The sequence below is a fragment of the Melopsittacus undulatus genome, chromosome Z, assembly GCF_012275295.1.
Source record: "Melopsittacus undulatus isolate bMelUnd1 chromosome Z, bMelUnd1.mat.Z, whole genome shotgun sequence".
NCBI lineage: Eukaryota > Metazoa > Chordata > Aves > Psittaciformes > Psittaculidae > Melopsittacus > Melopsittacus undulatus.
This window is the reverse complement of record NC_047557.1, coordinates 16,780,007-16,802,311: the sequence shown is the minus strand read 5'-3', so window position 1 is coordinate 16,802,311 and position 22,305 is coordinate 16,780,007. Positions and strand designations below refer to the sequence as shown.

The 22,305-nt window shown below is 38.0% G+C and overlaps 1 protein-coding gene across 1 annotated transcript; it reads left to right on the top strand.

Annotated features, from left to right (window-relative positions):
- Nucleotides 1-162: 162 nt before the first annotated feature.
- Nucleotides 163-21,190, top strand: EMB (embigin). The gene is made up of 9 exons (XM_031051579.2): nucleotides 163-259; nucleotides 2,647-2,847; nucleotides 4,332-4,421; nucleotides 11,154-11,328; nucleotides 12,382-12,470; nucleotides 15,700-15,827; nucleotides 16,988-17,267; nucleotides 18,064-18,097; nucleotides 21,136-21,190. The coding sequence occupies exons 1-9, from the start codon at nucleotides 163-165 to the stop codon at nucleotides 21,188-21,190; spliced, it is 1,149 nt and encodes a 382-aa protein (XP_030907439.1).
- Nucleotides 21,191-22,305: the final 1,115 nt, after the last annotated feature.

Below are 22,305 nucleotides of genomic sequence, written 5' to 3'. Positions count from 1 at the left end.
CTGTTCTTCCTTTAGCAGTTTTCAACAGAAATAGGAGTTTGGTATAGGTTTTTTTTTTGTTGTGTTTTTTTGTTAGTTTTTTTTTTTGTTACACCCCCCTTTCCCTGAAGCTAGTGTATTTCTATTAATTGCTGTTTGTAGAGCATTGTAGAGTAGTACAGAATGGTAGTGGAAGGAAATATCAGATTGCTAATGTTTGCTGTGGAAGATGTGACTGTTGGAGTGTGCCTTGCCAAGGCAGAATGTTCTGCCAATGCATGTATGTGAACATTATTGCTGAGACTTCAATTCACTGTCAGTGGTATAGCTGCATTTTCAGTGTGTGATATGTAAGCAATTACATATCAACACAAGTTTTTGTGCCTCTGTTGTTTTTTCTAATACTAAGAGAAGCAGTACTGCGCCCTGTGTCTGATAACCTCTGTAGAATTTGTAGTGGTTTCATATAATACTAAATATTATGATTTGTATGAATATATAAGGACAGACAATGTGTTTTATACTTATTAAGGCTTGTTTAAAATACATATATTTATGTATGCACACAGAAGAAAATCTGTAGTTCTTAAGCTGTAAAATACATGTGTATGTACACAAAGCTTTAAGTCTTTTCAAACTTTTTATTTCATTAATCAAAATGTTTTGTGACTGTAAAGGGCCTGATAATTGCAGGAGCCTGTGTTGCATTATAGCAAGTTAGCCACATATTTGTTGGTGACTGCTACTGCTGAAAACTACCTAAAGGTAGTTGAAGCATTTCTAAGTTTATGTAAAGCCATTAGTGAAGTACAATCTTCTGAAAAACAAACTATATGTATATGTATATATATATATATATATATATATATATATTCTAAAGAAAGGCCAAAGCCACACAAAAAATCCCAACCCAACAAAACCCTATTTGTGTTTCCAAAATTTCCAAAGTCTGTCTTCCTGAAATGGTGGATATCGTGTCTGGCTTTGAGCAGACTTCAGAAATAAGCCACCTGCATTACTACCCTTTATCTCTATAGAGACTGTTGTTTTTTGGATTTATATTAAATGCTTTTATATTTGTATAAACTAGGTAGGAACGCTTCATACTTCCTACCATGGTGATCTCCATGTGATTTAAATGTGAGGAAGAGTATTTTAAGCTTTCTTTGGTTATTAGCCTAATGTACAAAAGCTTGTCAGGCACACGGGCTATCTGTGCACCTGCAGTAAAGGGGAATATCATGTTCTTTTGGAGGGTGGAGAACTAAAATTACCTTCCTGTGAAGTCCAGAAACAGTATGCATTCAGAGGATGTGGGGGTTCAGCAGACTTCTTCAGGCAAAAGGAGTGCTTGCAGTAGAAACAACCTGAGGGAGTAGCAAGTGCAGGACAGTTGCAGAAAGCTGGGTTGTGTAGTCTGCAGCTGGTCAGGCAGAAACTACAAGAGGCCTCTTCAATTTTATTTTGGTAAATAGCTTGAGAAGAGTTCTTATTCTGTTGCTTTTCTCTTTTAGTTTTGTAAATGTTAATTTTTTTGAAAAAAAAAAGAAAATAAAACCATCACTCTGTACTGAATTGAGAGTAATTTCTAATGGAGGGTGGTGTCACAACACTGTTCTTCAGAGTGTGCTGCTTCATTAGGCAACCTCTGTGGTTGCCTAGTTTAGTTGCAGCATTCCTTGAGGAAAAGCAAATCCACCACATCTCATCTCCCAGCTTCTACCCCTAAAGATACTAAGGAGTTATGGGAGTAGAGGATGCACCTAATTTCTTAAGGACTTTGCTTCCAGGTTGGATTTTTCTGTTTTGTCCTGAGGGAGGGGCTTCTATCTCAGGGCATTTGGAAGTCTTTATTCATGTGAATCCTCTGTTGCTTTTGGGAGAGCTCAGCATGCAGCTTTTATCTTTCCTAGGAGTCCTGAGAGGTTCTGGTGGCTGGTTATGGATAGTGAAATTGGTATGAAATAAATTGGCATTAAATTAAACATTAAATTGATGATGTTAAATTAAACTAAATTATATCTCAGTGCTTTTCTATTCAGCTGTTTTTCTGGCTGAAAAAGAATAGATTCTAAAGCTAAAATTGCGCTGGTGATAAGTGTGGTATGTCCACACTCTATCCTCCAACTATTGGCTGCAGAGGTAAGGCAGAAAAACAAATTGACATCATACTCTCCCCATCTCCTTCCTGCATAAAGATCAGGGCACCAAGAGAATAGCAAGCCACCACACTATTGATTAAATCTAATGCACATCAATTGTAGGCGAAGGTATGCAGCCATGACTCAGTAGTTTTGAGAAGTTACACTGTTTGACTTGCTTACATTACTGCCTGACTTGGTGACACTAAGCATGCAGTGCTGGGTCATCTTGATTTCTGATGCTATTCGGCAGGTGTATATGAGAGAAGAGCAGTGCAATGTTATCTCTTCTATGTAGTTTGACATGTGGACAGATAAGAGCTAAGACGTGGAAGCGGTGGTGACTAGAAATAATGCTACTTGGACTGCTTTCACTTAGTATGTGAATCAAGGAAGACAGCCAAGATGACAACCATATTAGTATGCAAAACATGTTGCAGGTTATCTGTGTTCCTTGCAGAGCGATAACAGATCTGCTGTATAGCTTGGCTCTAGCATCTTTTAAATACATCTTTTGGGATTTTAGTTACTGTGCAGGTGATGCACCGAGCTGATGGTCAGTTGATCCATGATATCCATAGAATGCCTCAAGATGCTACAGATATAAAAATTCATGGACCTTTCTTCAACCTTACCATGAATATTGGAAGCATGTTAGCTCTTCCTGCTCTCAGCAACTTTGTTAAGAAGATAATAAGACTTGGTCTTCTTGCTGCCTGGGTAATAAGTCAGCAGACACTCAGAGCAGATTTCTTAAATTTTTTGCTTAGGTGAAGGGCTAGGAGGGAATACTTGGCTGTAGGACCACTGGATTGGTGTGGAGTATGAAGAATTAAGAGCCTGTTGCTAAGAACTGCGAATGCTTAATTTTTTAATAATATTATTTGACTATCTTGTTTTACTTCTGAGGCAGATTGAAAAAGCAGATGGTGCAAGCTGGGCATGACTGATGTAGTCTGGAGTAACCGTGTGCTGGAAGTGCCAGTGGGAGAGTCTGTGTGGTCTATGCCCATCGCACTGAAATGAGGCAGTAGTATTGGTAGTGTTGTTCACTTGTAGGAACTGGTGTGGTGCTGACTTTACCTTCTGCTGAAGGCATGCAGCTCTTGGTGAGCTTGGGCACACTTTAAAGTACGATGTAGCTATTGACTTCCCATCTATACTTGCTGCTGTCTTGGATGTCTAGCATAGATTATTACCCCTGCCAGACTTTAATTACAAATGCAAATCACATGTCCTTTTTTTCCCTGTGTAGGTACCAGCCAAACAACTTAAAAAACTACTAATGTGAGATTGCTCTGAGTCTGAGAACAAGTGTGGCCTAGTGTTATGGCAGTAGAATATGTCCTGGAATACATAAGGATCTGAAGGCAATAGCATTTATTTTAACTAGTTGTGCCACCCAAATATGGGAACAGAAAGGAAGGGATAAATATCTTGATTTTTATAAAATAACTAGGGACCTTGAATTCTTAATAGAAGGGCGACGCAACAATATACTCAACTAAGCAAGTCTTCTGCGTCTTCCCCTGTCCTTTCTCCAGTCAAGACCATAAAGCAAAACCCTATAGTCTTGCCTGGTTCTTGCAAAAGCTGTGTTACAGGAGCAGAATCAGGTTTGCAGTGATGATAAATGGAAATAGTCATTATTACTACTTGAACTCCATATTTAAGATAAATGCTTTTGCTTTGCTCACCAGGATAATAGCAATAGGAAAGAAAGTTTTTCACTGCATCACAAAACAGGCTAGATGTGTAAGGTTTTAATGAGGTCCTTATTCTATTAGTGACTCTGCTAATCTTTGTTTAAAAATAACCAACTAGTATTAGTGTCATAAAACTTGGTGGTCTAAGCCCATAAACAAGACAGAATTTGAGTACAGTTTATAAAATTTATTGGCCTGGTGGAATATCCTGAAGAATAGCTTTGCCTGACTATAGGCTAGTTACAGGAAAAGATACCTCTACAGAAACTGGAGGTCAAATACTGCTTCTGTTCTCTAATCTTTTCTTGCCTAAAGTAAGCTAAATAAATAATGGAGAGTAATTCTTGCACACTTTGGCTATGTAAGCTCAGAACTTTGGGAAAAAATGTAGGTAGTAGGCTGTGGTGAGGAAATTCTCTTTTAATTATTTTCATTAACTAGATGCTTCTGACTCAGCTCAACTTAGGGGAGTAAAGTTTCTACAAACCCTTTTTTCTTTCTTTAGATCCAGCTATGACAACACAAGATGCAAGCAGCCAGTCTCAGGCAAACTCTTTGACTAATGTGAAGAATGGACTTAATGAGTCATTTCCTGGTAATTGTTTTATTTCAGTACACCTAAAGCTATAATACATTTTTCTAGTGATACTAAATTATGGTGTAGAGTTTACATTTTTATACTAAAGTCTTTCAGAATAAGATTGTGACTTTTCAGAGGGAAGAGAAGTAAATATGTAATCTAGGTCTTTTAAAGCCACTTCAAGAGCTAAGGTGTAAGCATCTTGAGGACCGGAAAAAGCTGTCTAACTGATAATTGTGTGATCTTTTGCCTTTATGCATATATGTGATAAAAGCAGGCAGTGACCCTGGAGGTGGGATAATTCCCAGCTTGCAACCACTGTTGGAGGTTCTGGTTTAGCACTTACCCCTGATCATTTTATGTGTGAGGAATCTTCCTCTTGAGCTAGTGAGAGGTATAATGATGCTCTTGTGCCAGGGCATTAATTATATATATTATTAACTAACTATATATATACACACACAAACTATTCTGTGATTCTGTTAATAATGCCAGGCACCTTGCTATTGCGTGCTATCTTCCTCTATTTTTTTTTTTTTAAATTATGGATGTGTCAAAACCTTTGGTTGTCCCTGCACTTTATTCATCATATTCTGGATCTTAACTGTGGTTTTAATAGGGAGCAGAGAACAAGTTCCAGGCAGAAGAAGAATTCCACCTTTCCTTTCTTGTAAACACAGTAATTCAGCAGTGTACCAAAACTCATGTTGGTTACTGCTTATCAACATGGACTGAGTTACATTTATACATGAACTCAGGCAAGTTTGGACAAGTTATTCCATCTACTTTTTTGTTGTATTCAGTAACTCTTTCCGTACATAAGCATGCATATACATAGAATCACAGAATGGTTTGGGTTGGAAAGGACCTTGAAGCTCATTCTACTTCCAATCCCATTGCTATGGGTAGAATCACCTTCCACTAGAGGTTGTATAGAAAGATGTGATCTATAAAGGACTAGAAATATGTCTTGAAAGCTTCCATGAATTAAAATACACAACTATTTTATATAATGTGACCTAACCTGATTATTTTCATTTATATGTGTGTTGAGAAAGTCAGTATAATGATCCTATTAGTGTGCAGGACATTTTAAAGATGGTTTTGTTTTTATGGATGGATAACAATTACCATATGCACTGTCACTGCTGCCTTCTGAATGTATCATCATGCGAGATTTCAGTAACAAATGAGGTGATGCAGGTACTAGACTGACGTAAACTCAAGTGGCCCATGACAAAACAGGGTGTTTCACACCTAAGCAAAGAAAGATTCTCCAGACCTTTTTCAGCCTTCATAACTTATTTCAGGGGTAAACACTTGGGCTAGTTTTTCACCGTCGGGTAGAGATCAAGGCTTGCTTGTGCTCTTATCTAGAGAACCAGGACTTACTGTCCAGTGCTGGGAGAGAGCTTTATAATTTTCTTTTGCTTAAAAAGCCATTTTGTGATAGCACCTGAGATTGATAACAGTCTGCTGTCAATAACAACCAAAATGTAGCTGGTTCTTCTGTGTCATCCACCTTAATATACAGGTTTATTGTTACTTTAACTTACTGAAGCGGGAGGGAAGGTATGAAAGTGCATATGTAACAAACCAGGCAAAAGGCTGATTGCCTGTGGCATAGTGTTCTTAGTGTTGTGAGCTGATATGCAGATAAAAGAAAAACACTGCTTTACAGAACAGTCCTGCAACTTGGAAGGCATGTGGTACCTGTGCTTATGCTTGCTCAGAGACTTTTGGATTCAAATCACTAGCAGGGCCCTCCTTCAGCACAGCTAGGTTCTCTCAGATTGTAGCTGAGAGAAATATGTTCAGGAACTTTGCCTCAGAGTTCACTATTTTATGCAGGGAAAGTGGAGTAATTCTGAGGAGACCTAGGCTTTCAGAGACTATTTTTACTGCACAGTGATCAACTCTGCCACCCAGTGCTTCTGTCAGTAAGAAATCAAGCTGTAGGCCAGTTTTCTCCATTTTCCTGGCTCAATATGAACCTTTTCAATCCATGCACGGGAGACATAATGACGCCCTTTTTCTTCTACAAAAACTAGTATAATTTTCCCCTTTAATGTTGTATGATTAGGCAGATTCAATATATAGTTACTACTTATGTATTTCTGAAATGCATTATAAAATTTACAATAAATTTGCTTTGCACGCATGTAAAACTAAAAATATTTAGTGCATTTTATCTACTGCGGGGCAGGAAGAATCTGTTGCTTTTGTTTCTGCACTAAATTGAAAGAAGAATATTTTTTTGTAACAGATTTGTTTTTTGTCACCTTTCAGAACCCATGGCAACTACACAAATTGTCAGTTGGCAAATGCAGGGGCGCCCTTCGGATCATGTGACACTTGGACGTGAAGTATCTGTACCTGGTAAAAGCAATCACATCATTCTACTGAAATGGTTGTTTCAGCTACCCTAAGGTTTTACGTCTTTTTTTTTTTCCTATATAAAATGGTTATAGAGGTTTTGTATTCATTGGTAATTAACAAGACAGAGATGTTCAAGCTGTACAGAAAGTAACTGTGGAAACTGAAAGAAAATAAAATTGCTAGAACTGTGTTGAATTGACCTTTCTTTTCTAATGCCTTCTCCCACAGTGTGTTTCAGTTTACTAAGGATTTGTATGCTGATAGTACAATATTAAGGAAACAATTATGTGTGTAGATGTGGAAGGATGATGCTTCCTTAGTGGGGCTACATCTGCTGTTAATGCTGTAGTTTCTCAGTTTGCTTTCTTGCTCTGTCCTGGAAATGCATGCAGCATGAAAACAACTAGAGTAGTGGGAACAGACTGTTTATGCTTACAGTTGCCTGCCTGGGAGCTGTATTGAGTTTTATAAAGGTAGTCCCTGAAAAGTAGGCTATCCATAGTCTGACAGAGTTTTTGCAGGCTGTATTAAACTTCCTAAACACAGTTTTCCCTTGCAGAAGGAAATGAGTATATTTTAGTCAGGCAGATGGTGGTCAATATATATAGCTTCTGAGGAAGAGTGTTCTCTGCAGTTTTGTGGAGCAGTGAGGGACTGACCATGTTCCAGTGGAACACAGGATGTTCTTGCCTCTGCATTTATTAGAGCTACATCTAGATTAGATAGTCCACCTCAGGCTTTTTTGGCCATATTGTTAAATTGTAGTGGCTTTGGGAATGGCATTGTTCTGTTCTTGGTTATGTCGTGTGTGTGTGCGTTTGTGATGTTTTTTTTTGGTTGTGTTTTTTTTGTTGGTTTGTTTTTTTTTTGTGGGTGGGTGTTTTTGTTTTTTGCCTTTTTTTTAAAGCTTAATTAACATTAACTTTTAACTTAAACATTAATGCCGTCCTATACAGTTCTAGGGCCCACTTATAATCTTTGAATCAGGCTTTAAAATTGATAGTTACAAACTTCTTCAGAGTGTTGACATTCACAGTTACAGTATATTAAAGCTAGAAATGATCTTCTAAAATGACATAACTACTATAGCAGCAGCCGCCACACAACACTGCAGTTTTCAGTTTCTGACTTGTAACCCACAAGGTATGTGAAAGGATCTCCACAGTAGTCTGCATTTAGCAAGGTCCTTTTCTTTCCCTCATATTACTGTAAGAAATAATTGAAGCACTGTATTGATGTTCTGCAGTATGATTACCTTTATAGGATCATAACATATCTGTTTGCTTCCATTACAACCTTGTTAGGTCCAAATCTTGCCACAAAAGAGTTCAGGCAGACAAGCAATCAGAGTGTCACTTCAGTGCAGTATGAGTTACTCCTACCTGGTATGTAACTTTTCCTATTCCAGTTATGTTATATTGAATGCCTATGATTGTGCGCAATCTTTTATATGAGTTACAGAAGTAGCTAGGATGGCATCTTCCTGATAAAGTTACAGTGCTCACAGTAAGCATATGATGAGCCCAGTAAAGGGAAATATTAATAAATTTGTTGCATTATTGAGTATTGTGTTCTAATAAGTAGAATGAGATTCTTACTTTTTAAAAATTGCAAGTAAAACCAGCTCATAGCTAATGTGTTTCCCCCAATCAAAGTGACAATTTCTTTGCGCTAGTGAATCCGCTTGTGAAGACCACATGAGCTAGGGTACTTGTTAGCCAGCAGGTGTTAGTCAACTTTGCAGCTTTACAGGATTTAAAGCATGGAGAAAAGGCAAGATAAAGCTCTTCCTAGAGTAATGTGAAGTTCCCATAATAATAATTTATAACTAATTTCTTGGACAACTGGAAAAATTAACTGAAATATCTCTCAATGGGAGGAGATAATTTAGAAATCCATTGCAAAATTCTGGTATGATATTTTAATGACATTATTGTACAGCATTTAGACTGTATTTTTTTCTAGCAGGAAGCTTAAGGTAATATCTCTTACTCTGATACTTGTACTCTTGGTACAGAGATGTCCTAGATATCAGCTAGGGTAGTGATTAGCCTTCAACAGCATAGGATTTTCACATTCCATTCATTTAAAGTGTGAAGTTTTTAAATAAACTCAAAGTACAGTTTCTGCTTTTAGCCAATGTAATTAACCTGACTGTAAAGGTTTAGCTACTCTGAAACCAATTACATTTGTAAAATTACTTCTATTGTAAACAACAAGGTGAGTTATGCTTGGCTCATTTATTAAGTGTAGTGGCTCTAATAAATGGGTTGCAGTTACTGACTTTCCTCTGCTATGAAAGCTTAAGGTGTTGCACCTGAAAGTTTGACCTCAGTTCAACAGATCTGTAGTATTTTGGCTGGGATTTGGACTTCTGGGTGTGCTGTTCTGCAGGCTGTAAATGTGTGTACCAGACCCAGTGAAGTTTAAATATTTTATAGAAGTATCTGGGGCTTCTACTTCAGCCAGTCTTTGCTGCTGCTTAGGTGTGACTTGCAGTAGTACTAGTGTAATGAACTGTACCTTAAAACTTGCTTTTTCTGAAAGAATTTGAGTGAGCTGTGAAATACAACTGTACCCTTGACCATCAAATACTATAGGGTAGGTGTAGAATTGAGATGAGGCCTGAAATAATTTTGGTGGAGTATTTGGATAGACTAACCACAGTTGTATCTAAAAGGTATGAAAGAAAATGCCAATTATGAAATAAAATGTCAGTGCTGACCAGTAAAAAGTCAAAACTTTTTTATAAAAGGCTGAATAGATCAGAAAAGATACAAGATACTCAGATGATCATAGACTAGTTAAGGTTGGAAGAGACCTTAAAGATCATCTGGTACCAACCTCTGCTGCCACGAGCAGGATGTTTTCCACTAGACCAGGTTGATCTAAGCACCGTACAACCGCTGAACTCTCCCACAGATGAGGCAGCCACAGCTTCTTCTGGACAACTTGTTCCAGTGCCTTAACACCCTTGCAGTATCTGCTGTTGAAATCTAATTTTTTGGATGCATTAACTTTTGCTTTTAACAAGCTTCGTAAGCATAAAAAATGTCAGGTGGTTTTACTGTATTGGAATGTTTTCATATCGTAGTTGTACTGGCTTGCCACTAGGAAGGCAAAGGCAGCCATAATTTGAAGATGAGCTGGTTTCAAGTTCAGCAGCTGTAGCATGAAACGCCAGATGCAAAAATGTTAAGGCTGTGGATTTTTGTCAGTATCTTCACTAGCAGCGGCACGTTACCTGTGGTCTCACAGTATCATTAAAAATAGGCAACTGGCTGAAACTTGGGTGCTTGTAGATACTTACCAGTCAAACTTTTTGAGATTATTAATATTTTTCCTATTTACTATTATTTTTAATCCAGTAAATCCTGCTTTTTAAATACCAAATGTGCATTTGAAGAGGAAGTTTAGACTGGGAGCAGATATTGTTGCCCCTGGCGAGAGCTAAGTACTTAGTATACTTTGGTTTGGGTTAAATTATGTAGAAGAATGTCTTACCTTGCTTTCAATGAAATGAATATTTATGTTTGTATGTTAGAACTTGTCGTGGTTTAAAACCAAACTGCACAGCTCATCAACTCACTCTCCCCTCTTGCTCCCCCAACTCCCAGAGAGGTAGGAAGGAGAATCCAAAGAAGGTAGCCCCCAGGGGTTGAGATAAGAACAGCTTAATAACTAAGGTATAACACAAATCACTACTGCTACTACTACTACAAATAATAATGATAAAGCAAACAAGTGAAGAGAATACAACACCTCACCAGCCACTGACCCATAACTCCATCCCACCCTGCCTGACCGATACCTCCTCCATCCCCCCAGAGCTCCAGCCCTTCCGGGTGCCTCTCGGTTACGTCCTGGGTATGACATGCTATGGTATGGAATACCTTTTTGGCTAGCCTGGGTCAGGTGTCCTGTCTCTCCTTCCTCCTAGCTACCCCTCCTCCCTGGCAGAGTATGAGGCTCAGAAAAGGCCTTGGACAAACCAAACATTTGAGCCGTAACTCAAAACATACTTGCTATCGCAACCGTTCTCAGCCCGAAAGTCAAAACACAGCACTGCACCAGCTACCAAGAAGGAGAAAAAAATGACTGCTACTGCTAAAACCAGGACAGAACGCCATAAGAATTTTACCTACAGAATGAGGGAGTGTAATTTTTGTAATGGATGTGTATCATAACTCAGTTATGGCTTAAGAAAATTACTGGCATTGTCTGATTTTGCGGTTTTAGCCTGGAAAGTATAACAGCAACACAATATATCCACTTCTAATCCAGTATATGTAAAACACAAATTTGAATCCATTCTTCTTCCACAATGAAGAAATGTTTTTTTGTGAATAAAGTTTTTAAACTTTCTAGGTGCATCTGGTACTTATGTGGAAAGAACTATCAGTTTGGACAAGGTAGTTGAAGTTGAGCTTACTTGCATATTGAACAAGAAATATTCTTATTCGAAAAGTTTTCAAGTGACTTGGAAAAGGGGAAATGAAACAATCAGTCATACCAGTAAAACTGATAACAGCTGGAGCATCAGGTAAGTAGCATTCTTTACAATATGACTTGCAGGTTCTAATGAGTTATCCCATGCATATATGCTGCCAGCAGTAGTCATGTGTGTCCTAGAGCAAGATGCAGTGATTAATATGCCTGTAATTGGCATACTGAAGCCGCAGGAAAGGAGAAAGGTTGCAGTTACCACAAGCATGAAGGAAGAGCTCTTGTATTACCAAGAACTTAAGTAGTCTTAGCCTGATATTGCTAAAACATCTCTATTACTTTTTCAAGTTCCCTGTTTTTCCGCATTCTCCTTTCCATCTCAGTGCTTCTTTGCAGTAAGCTGAAAGTCATCAATGGTTAGGTCATAGTTAGCAAAACAAAGAAGAAAACAGCTTTACAACAAAAATATTTTGTTTTAAAGATTTTCTTAACTCTCTGAGGAGACTCAAGAAATGTAGAAATCTTCCTCAGTTGATACTAATTACTGTTGGACTCTAAAATTAACCCCTCTACAGATATTTAATGTGGTAGTCTCCAGTTAATTTCTGTATAGCTTTGGTTTCTTAACATCAGTAATATTTATCTAAAATTTCTGTGATGGAAAATGTGGTGAGAATGTATTTCACTTTTCTGCTACTCTGCATACACAAGCACAGCCATGTAAATCTTTGTACAAGATGCCTGTGAAATGTTTTACCGACAGAGATGCTGGGCTTCAGTAGGTGGCAGCTCTTTAAAACTGTTCTGTGTTGAAGCTGTGCTAACCATTTAAATCTCTTCTGAAGTCCAACATTGGACATGGGTTCACTACGTGAACTATATAGTGTATCCTGTTTCGTAAACTGTAGATCATACTGCTTAAAAATATTTGGCCTTCTATGAGCATCAAGGGTGAAAATATTTATGTTCACAGCTGTGCTTGTGCTTTTCTGTTTTCTTAAAAATGTCATGCTGTTTTTACATTGCAGAGAATCTGAATCCAGTGTTTCAGCAATGTCTCTTCTCTGTTCCACTACTAATCTCTTTGTTTATTTAGAATGTTAATTAGCAGTCACCAATTGTTTGTTTGTTTTTGTTTTTTTTTTTTAAGAGTTAGTGTCTCGGATAGCAGTAAGTTGGGAAATTACAGCTGTACCCTGAAAGGTGAAAAACAGCTCAGTGGTATTTTTCACTTACAAGGTAATTGTATTCAATTTAACTAACTTCAGTTTTATTTTACTTCAGATTTGCTTCACTTGACTGTTGAAATTGTGTGTTATTATGGTTTCTGGATAGTATGGAAATTGCAACTTAATTTGATAAGGAATGACTAATATGGACAAGCTAAGTGATACTACCAAAGGGGTGGAGGGAAGAAGAATTTTGAAGCCTTTTTAACAAAATTTGTTAGCAATCAAAAGAGCATATAAGCCTACTTTTTTCCTAAATGAGCAACTGATTTCCCCTTCCTTTTCCATCCCTAAGCAGGAGTAAATGCTCATAACTTTCTGGGGGTTGGGAGGAAAGAATGGTGTCTCAGATAAATTCTTCAATAAGCAGAGCCAATGACTTAGGAGTTTGGCTTGAGATTCGATGTTACAAGAGGAGCAAATGATTGGCAGAATAGAGGCAGGTTTTTGACCAAGTTCATATCTTAATGAGAGCTATTGCCTTTTCCATTCTCACCATCCAAATTTTGTGAAGAGCAAGACAAACATTTGATCTGTGAAAGGTCCACAGGCTACTATATATATGAGAGAGATTCTCCTTGAACACAGGCTTCTAAAACTGATACCTCTTCAAATACTTACCCTAACCTCAGCTGGGCTAACCAGCAGGGTATTGCACGTCAGTGCTGCAAGCTGCCTTTGTTCAGTGGGATATCTGCTCACATGACTTGAGGAAACTCTCATGTAAGTTCAACTCTTGAAAGGATACCTGTTTGCAAACCTCAGCCAGGGAAGACTAGCTTGTAATATTAAATGAAGTCAAAATTGTGGTTTATTGAGGTTTTTTAATCTCTAAAAATGATTGCATGTTTTTCTTGTCAGTATATCCTTAAAGTTTAGTTGATGTCTACCCAGTTCTGTTTAGATTAAAAAAGGGAAAGGATATCTTATTCTTTTGAAAGTGTACAGTAACTGTTTCAGTAAGGGCAGGAATGACTCAATAGGGAAGTCATCTTTTCCAGAACAGTGCATAGGACTGGTTGATATATGACAAGAAGATGGGACAATTCTTTCACAACGGTTGAATGCTGCCACTTCTGGTGCCATAAAAAGTACTGGTTTGACATTTTTTAAGATTAATGTAAGAGTGAAGGAAATGGGAAGGAGAAGTCCTTGAATCTTCCAGTCAATAATGCAGAGAGAACAAATCTCAAACTGAAAGATGAGTAATATGTTGATAGACTAGGTGGCTAAAGTCATCACTGCTGTAACTAACTGCAATGATTTTCCACAAGGCAGTTAGGCATTATGGATGTCTTGTCTCTCCTCCCATTCCTCCCCATTCTGGCATGGCATGACCCTGCAGATTTTGAGTTGTTAGGCTTTTACCCATGTCTGCAGAAAATGAGATGCTATAGGAAGATCAAATTATTAAATATGGAGATCATACATGGGTATTTTGAATTGTTGTAGAAGCTATAGTAAAGGGTAGAATAGATTAATTTGTTTGCCTTTTATTCAGGGATCCTTGAGCACCTGTCCAGGTGTATGCACTATGAAATAAATCTTGTCTTTATAAACTAGTGTGGAACTCTTGACTGGTACAAATGCTGGTGTGATCATCTGTCTGCTCATCTCAACATTTTTCTGTGCACCAACAGTGCTGGGTAAAAATTCTTGCAAATATTTCCTTGCACATTCAGGATTAACCACTCTGTTAGAGCCAGATCCCAGAACTCATGATGGATATTAGTGTCCTTGTTCATGGCTAATGTGGTCATATGTATTGTTGGTATGCCAGTAGCTGTAGTTTGTTTTCCACTCATCAGAATGGCTAAATCTTTTTGACTAAAAAAACCCTATTGTCCTGGGTAGGAGGCTTTTCTCTTTGCTTTCCTGTGTTAAGTTCTTTTTTTAACTTCTTTCATTTTTTTCTCTTCTATAAATTGCCAGGAAGGTGTAAACAATTACTGGCAGTTACCTGATGGGAGTGAATGTACTCTGCCACAGCTCTTTAGAAGGATAGTGTTTAATGATTAAAACAAATATATATGGGGTGAGAAGACTTCACTAGTAATGATGCTGGGTTGATGTGTAGTGCAGCAAATTCTGAGGTTTTAAGCAGTGTTCTGTTTAAGAAATTGGTTTAATATCTGTTTCTGGACCAGAAATTTTGAACCTTGGTTGGTCATAAGAAGTGAACTTTTTGTGGAAAACTAATTTGTGCTTAGCCAGTCAAGAGGGGGGTGAACAAACACAATCTTAGTTTATACCAAGTTGTTCCATCATAACTGCTGAAAACAAATTTTTGGCCTGTTTAGTCTAATGTGACCAATATAATTTAAGATGCACTGGATTTATACTTACGAGATAGAACAATGAAACTTTTAGGTAAAATTTAAAATAAATGAATCTGAAGAAAGCATGCTGGTAAACATCCTAATAAAGAGGGGAAGAAGGGGGAAGGAAAAATACATACTCTAGCATGATATAATTATAGCTGAGCAAATATATCTGTGGCATGCCTGGATATATTCAACAAATCTTAGCTTTTGCTGTTGGAAGGCTGTGGGTCATCTGTAGTTATGGTGGCTGGGACAAGTAGCTTGAAGTTACAAAGATGCCTTGTTTCTTCTGGCAAAGTTCTGTCCTTATCAAGATTGGACTGACATTCTTTTATACTGGCATGCACCGTAAAGCCACACTTCAACTCAAAATATTTTTAACTTCAGAGTTCTATCAGTCTGTTGTTTTGTCTTAATTGCAAAGAGAAGCTCCCTGTATATGCAGTCATTGCCACATACCATTATGTTGTAGCAGTACGGCTGGAATAGACTTCCATGACTTTTTGCTGATTGAGTGAAGTTGCACAAAAATTGGTATGTTTTTCTAGTGTACTAGAATTGAAGCATGTAGCTCACAGCTTTTAAGGAAAGAGGAAGTGACCATGGGTAGAAATCTCAATCTGAATATCACTTGGTTTTCAGTTTTAATTGGTAACTTTTAAGATCAGTCAGCAACTGTGAACAGGATTGTCATAGTTTCTGCATAAATTCTGTATGTGTAGTGTCAGCCTGAGATGACTCTTCATTTACATCATGTCTTGAATAATAGAATCATCTATATTTTAAGGGAAAAGGAAGTGAATGGACTACTATAAGTAGATATCTCAATATCTGTTTGCATTTCTAAATATCTGTTTGCAGTATTGTAATTAAAACTTCTAGCTCTCACATAATAAACTTTTTCCCACTTCATAGTACCGAAAATTGAACGAAAAGAAAAACCCACAATCAGTTACCTTAGATATCCAGCTGTAATGACTTGTGAATGTCATGGCTATACAGCCATTTCTTGGACCTGGTATATGACCAATGGAAGTAAACAGGTAAGGTTTCCATCTGTTTGCCAAGCAAAATAATGTGGCAAAGTCCAAGTACAGACACTTTGTAAAATATGATGACTTTTTGCTGTAGGCTCTACTAATTGAATTTCTACTAAAGCTCATTTAAATCTCTGTACATGAGGTGAAAAAAATCTGTGATATTTAGGAATAGTCATTATTACAGGTATTTAGCTTTTGTTCTGTTTTTTATGATGTCCCCTTTCTAGAAAGTCCCTGCCATACTCTTACAGCCCAGATAGAAGTGAAACAAATCAGACGGGTCATTAGGCATTTCATTTTACTATATTAATGGTTATATTTTGTTCAAATTTTGCTGCTTGATACCAAGAAAAAATCTTACAGCATGGCATTTCTAAAGACATAAAAGATATTGGAGGCTTGAGGTGAACAGGCACATACCTATTTTCCTCCCTCTCCATGTAAAAGTAATTCTGTATTTTCCAGTCTGTATGGCCTTTGGGGCACTGGAGCTGAAGGGGATCATCCCATTGTGGAGGCTGCTGTGCCAGTTGTTTCTGAAGGAGCTGAAATCTCATTTCTGCTCTTGCCTTAAAGGCTGTAAGGAAAAATCTTGCTCAGCCGTTTCCGTCCTTCACGTACCCGTGTTTCAAGATCCACATTAGTCTTGGAAGCATAGCCACTTTGTTCTAACCCTTTTCTGGGAGAAGCACCATTTAATTTCTAAAATAAGTTAGAGAGGAGGTAAATAGATCTGTCTCCTCTGTGCTTGTATGACTGTCAACATAATTTCTAGTGAAGCAGCATTCTCAGTTCAACTTGAAAGTACATGCTTTGTGCTGTGGTAAAACCTGAGTATTGCATCCTGACACATGAAGCAGCCTTTGTCAGTGGAGAGTCAGTAGAGTCAGGGCTACCTTTCATCTGAACTTAAGTAGACTAAAACAGGTCGGACAACTTGCTCACACTTTTAACTGTGTCTTTTCCTCCACTGAATGTAAAGGTAACACAGCCAGATAGGTAAGATAAAACTTTTCCTTGGAGGTGCAGTAAACATAATTCACAAATGCCACTTGTTCTGAACTTGTTTTTACATTGCTCTATATAGAACTATCGATAATATAAATAATTTGATTAGACACTTTCTCATTACATTAATAAGACTTGTATTTTTTTAATTTCAGATTGTCATTAATGAGTCTTTGCTGGCAGACAGGTATGTAATTAGTAAAAAGTCTGCCAGTATAACCGAGCTGAAGATACTGAAGCTCACCAAGGAGGATGGTGGTGAATATTCGTGTGAAGCTACTTTTGAATTAGGAAAAAGTGAAGGAAGACTGAAGCTTAAAGTTCTGTCCTTCATGGCACCTCTCAAACCCTTCATAGCAATTGTGATTGAAGTTGTTACTTTAGTAGCTCTCATTGTCTGTTATGAGATATATTCAACAAAAGTGAAACGTACAGGTAAGCCTTTTCTAGCCTTCCATTGAAATTGCAGACAGAAGTGGAAAAATATGACATGTAACACTTCATACATGAAGTTCAATGTGATTATTTCCCCCACCGCTGGTTCCCCCATTTGTTTTTTTTTCTGGTAAAATACTTCCTTCTAGAACACTGCATTATTTTAGATTTTTAAATCTCTGTCATGAGTCTTGAATTCAGGTACGAAGTGCTTTCATTAAGCAGTGCTCTTCCATAAATGTTTTTATATCGTCATTACATTTTTCTTTACAAGACAAAATAATCTAGAGGCTATAGTTGTTTAGGAATGGAAGTAACTCTTAGTAGTCTTGAAGAGAGAAACTTCTGTTAAGCAATTGAGTAAGAAGGAAAAAATGCATTAAACCAGAACGCACTAATGTTGGTGGTTGAACCTAAGGCACGTATAGGTGAGCCAAACTAGATGTACAAGATGAAACGGAAGTGATATATGTATGTAAAATACCCTATGCATATATGTGTCTACATTATACATATATGTGTATGTGTTTTTCAGTCTTATACATACATGTATGTATACATATTGTATATATAACTTACTAAAATCAAGCTAAAACTTGACCAAAGTAAGGTTTTTGAAAAATTCACAGATACTTCCACTGAACAGAGGAACAAGATAATTTGAACTATAAATCTAGGGAAACTAATAAAATTAAAAAATCTTTTGCTTAGACATGGAGTAAATAAAATAATAAGCCAGAACTTTTCTAGTGTTTGTTAAATTGAGGCCTTATGTCATTCTTTTTCTATTATGCAGAAGCTGAAACAGAATTTGACCAAATTGAGCATCTGTAAGTAAAGAATTTGTGTATTATAGTTAAATATTTGCTCTTTTGCATATTAGTATGATGTATAAAATTATACCTTATTGTTGACCCAGTTGATAAGGGTTAGTGATGAATGAGAAGGTACAGTCCATTCCTTTCCTTGAGACTTCCTTAAAAATTCCAGTGTTCAAAGAGTCTTTGAAATTTTTCTCTTGTTTTATTTATCCATATTAACATAAATTTCTCTTGCTTGTGGTCAAAGACCATATTATCCTGGGTAAGCCTGTAGTTGCTGGGTTACTGGGAGCTGGTATTGTTGCCTATTTTGATGGTTAACACCAGCCTCTGGAGTAGTGCCTCTTGTGGTGCTGATAGCTTGGGTTCCCTGGGCACAAGGATGGATGCACTGCTGGAGCTAAAGGGGCAAGTGTAGGCACTTCTGTTGCTGTTCTGCTGCTTGAGTGTTTGTGCTCCCATTTAGGCTTCCCCTTCCTGAGGATAATGCAAAGCTTGCTTGCTAAAATAAGCTATACCTCTCTCCCTCAGCCCATCCTTTAAAGCTCAGTCACTTCATTTAGCATGTTAACTTTCCTTTTGTTTTGAGATGCAGCCTAGCAGTTCTTTTTCAATGTGTCAAGTCTAATGCATGTTTTACTCTCAGTCCCTTCACTTACGTTTTATCTCTTTGGCCTTCTGTATGGCACCCTTCTTGAATTTCTTGCTGCCAGTGACCTTCGTTGCCCTATGTTGTATTCATGCTTCCATTCTTACTTGCAGTGATAGAAATATATTTCTAGTATTTACACTCCTTTTTAAATAGCTTTAAAATTCAGTTACATTGTAAACTGTGAATATGTCTTGGAAATTTATTTTTCATAAGGATCATAGAATAGTTAGGGTTGGAAAGAACCTAAAGATCATCTAGTTCCAACCTCCTTGCCAAGGGCAGGGGACACCACATGCTAAACTATGTCACTCAAAACTCCATCCAGCCTGGCCGTGAACATTACCAGGGATGGAGCATTCACAGCTTCTCTGGGCAGCCTGTTCCAGTGCATAACCGCCCTCACAGTAGAATCATAGAATCACAGAATACTTAGGGTTGGAAAGGGCCTTGAGGTCATTTAGTTCCAACCCCACTGCCATGGCTAGGGGCACTTCACCCTAAACCATGTCACCCAAGGTTGTATCCAGCCTGGCCTTGAATACTGCCAGGGATGGAGCATTCACAACTTGCCTGGGTAACCTATTACAGTGTGTCACCACCCTTAACTTCCCTATATCCAATCTAAACTTCCCCTAAGTTTTAACATGTTACCCCTTGTCCTGTCACTACAGTCGCTAATGAAGAGTCCCTCCCCAGCATCGTTATAGGCCCCTTTCAGATACTGGAAGGTTGCTATGAGTTCTCCACACAGCCTTTTCTTCTCCAGGCTGAACAGCCCCAACTTTCTCAGCCTGTCTTCATATGGGAGGTGCTCCAGTCGCCTGATCATCGTCATGGCCCTCCTCTGGACTTGTTCCAACAGTTCCATGTACCTTTAATGTTGAGGACACCAGAACTGCACACAATACTCCAAGTGAGGTCTGACAAGAGCAGAGTAGAGGGGCAGGATCACCTCCTTCGACCTGCTGGTCATGCTCCTTTTGATGCAGCCCAGGATACAGTTGACTTTCTGGTCTACAAGCGCACACTGGAGCTGGCTCATGTTCATTTTCTCATTGACCAACACCCCCAAGTCTTTCTCCGCAGGGCTGCTCTGAATGAATCTCTTGTTTGCCCAACCTGTAGCTGTGCCTGGGAATGCTCTGACCCAGGTGTAGGACCTTGCACTTGTCATGCTTAAACTTCATGAAGCTAGCATCAGCCCACTTCACAAGTGTGTCAAGTTCCCTCTGGATGGCATTCCTTCCCTCCAGCATATCAACTGAAGCACACAACTTGGTGCTCTACTTGGTGCTCAACTGCTCTACCCCTGTCCATCAGTTCCTTAGCGCAACCATAAAAGGCCACCAGATTGGTCAGGCAGGATTTCCCCTTATTGAAGCCATGCTGGCTGTCACCAAGCACCTTGTTTTTCATGTGCCTTAGCATGCCTTTCAGGAGAATCTGCTCCAAGATTTTGCAGGGCACATAGGTGAGACTGACTGCAAATGTCTTGGATTGAAAATTGCCTTTCTTATGCAACCCTCCACAGTATAGTGCACTGAAATATTTTCAAGCTTGATGAGGTGTTGGATGTGTTGATCAGCTCATAAAGCTTTACTTTGGAGTTCTATCTCAGATACACACATGTGAAGAAAATCTACTAAACCTTGTACTTTTTCCTGATTTTAATAACTGAAAGTTTCATCAGCTACTGACTGTTTAGAAGATAGATTTGTGTGTCAGAGAGGGTGACTCCAAAGGAACTTCGCAGGTCTGTTTTGTCAAATATTGATAATATACATCTGAATTTGGTTGATGAGGCTGTAATTAGAATGTTACAGTTCTAATGCTATATATATATATATATATATATATGTATATATAGTAATGCTAGAGTTCTATAGTGTTATAATGCTACAGTTCTTGGTAGGTGGGTAGTGATTCAGAAATATTTTTTTTGGGTTTTTTTGAGAGTTTTGTTAATATAAGCCTTTGTGACCAACACCCTATAGCTAGCTGTAGGTACACCAGAAAAAGCAATCGTATAGGATTTCAGCCAATATTCTGAGGAAGTTGAGATGTATATTGTTTAAGTGTTCACTTCATATATAAATTCTATACACTGAATAAAATGATAGTACAGCAGTGATCTCTGGGACTAGTGTCACTGTTATACCTTAGGCACAGAACTTTGTGGGGTTTTGAGGGGGATTGACTTGTCTTTACTACTTGGCTGAAAGCTGTCAAGAATCAGGTTTTTTTTTTTTGGTGCTTAATTTTTTTAATCTTATAACTTTGTGTATTAGAAGAGGGAAAACCAACTAGATGTACTCTGATACTGGGTTATGGGACTGAAATGACTGTGCTCCTACTAAAAAGTTGAGTTCTGGGGTTTAATATCTCTTTCTTACAGTAATTCAGAAGATGGTGGTCTGGAAAGCAGTGAAGCTAGGCAGAGAAGAATTTGATCTGCTTCATAAAAAGGTATGTAGAGATAAAATGGGGACAAGAATTTAGTCTTTTTCTTCAAAAGCCTAATACAAGGATGAAAAATGCATTGTGCCATCCCAGTGTCCCAGTGTGTGATTGGCTGTTGGGATTTTTTGGTTGGTTGTTTTGTTTCTTTTTTTTATTTTTTTTTTAAATGTGGGAACATAGGAATAGAACCATTGTTTAGATAAAACAATATATAGTAATTTATGCTGTATTATCAGCAAGACAATGAGTCCAGTCCCTTATAATTCAAGGCTGTCATCATCCTTGTGGTTTAGTAGTTATATTCACCTATGCAATTCTTAAAATAGGACCTGGATTAAAGTGCTCAATAACCTGCTTCCTGATGAAATATATCTGTAGTTGGCAGGGTAAGGGCTGAGGTGCATAATTGTTGATATATCTTAAGTCCATATTCCTTAGGCTGCATTTTGGGTTTTGGGTGATTTTATGGAGGAAGCATGCAAGTGGGGAATGTGACAGTATCAAAGATATGAAACAAGGGATTATAGGAGTCTAGGAAAGTAGGCAAAGTGTAATAGATGGTGACGGAAAGCTTTAGTGGTAGAAGGAAGCAAGAGGATATGTAGCCCTCTGGTAGCTATATAGTGAACATCCTCATCCTTGTTACTCTTTACAGCATAATTACAGATTGCTTCTACTTATGCCAGATGGAAATGCTTGTTAGAGGATGGTATGTCAGTTGAGCACTAATCCTACACAGTAGCTATTTCCTCTTGTTATTCCCCCTCTGCATCTGGCACCCCAATCTCTCATCTCAAGATGAGGTATTAATGACTTTGTATTCATGTCACAGCTTGTAGTGTTTCTCCTCATCACAAGCCATCTACTTGAAGGAAGATTGTTTCCATACCCTTTGTTTTCAGGAGCCAAAAGAGAAGTGGCAGGTGAAGAGTAATAAACAGAAAATAATCACAAGTACTTTCAAGACCATATTCTCTCCTCTGTTTTTCCTACATGTTGTACTTGTGATTGCTGTGACTTAGTTTCTCAAGGTGTCATGGCTTAACCCTGGGTAGCAGTTAAGCCCCACCCAGCTGGTTGCTTGTGTTCCCCTGGTGGAATGGGG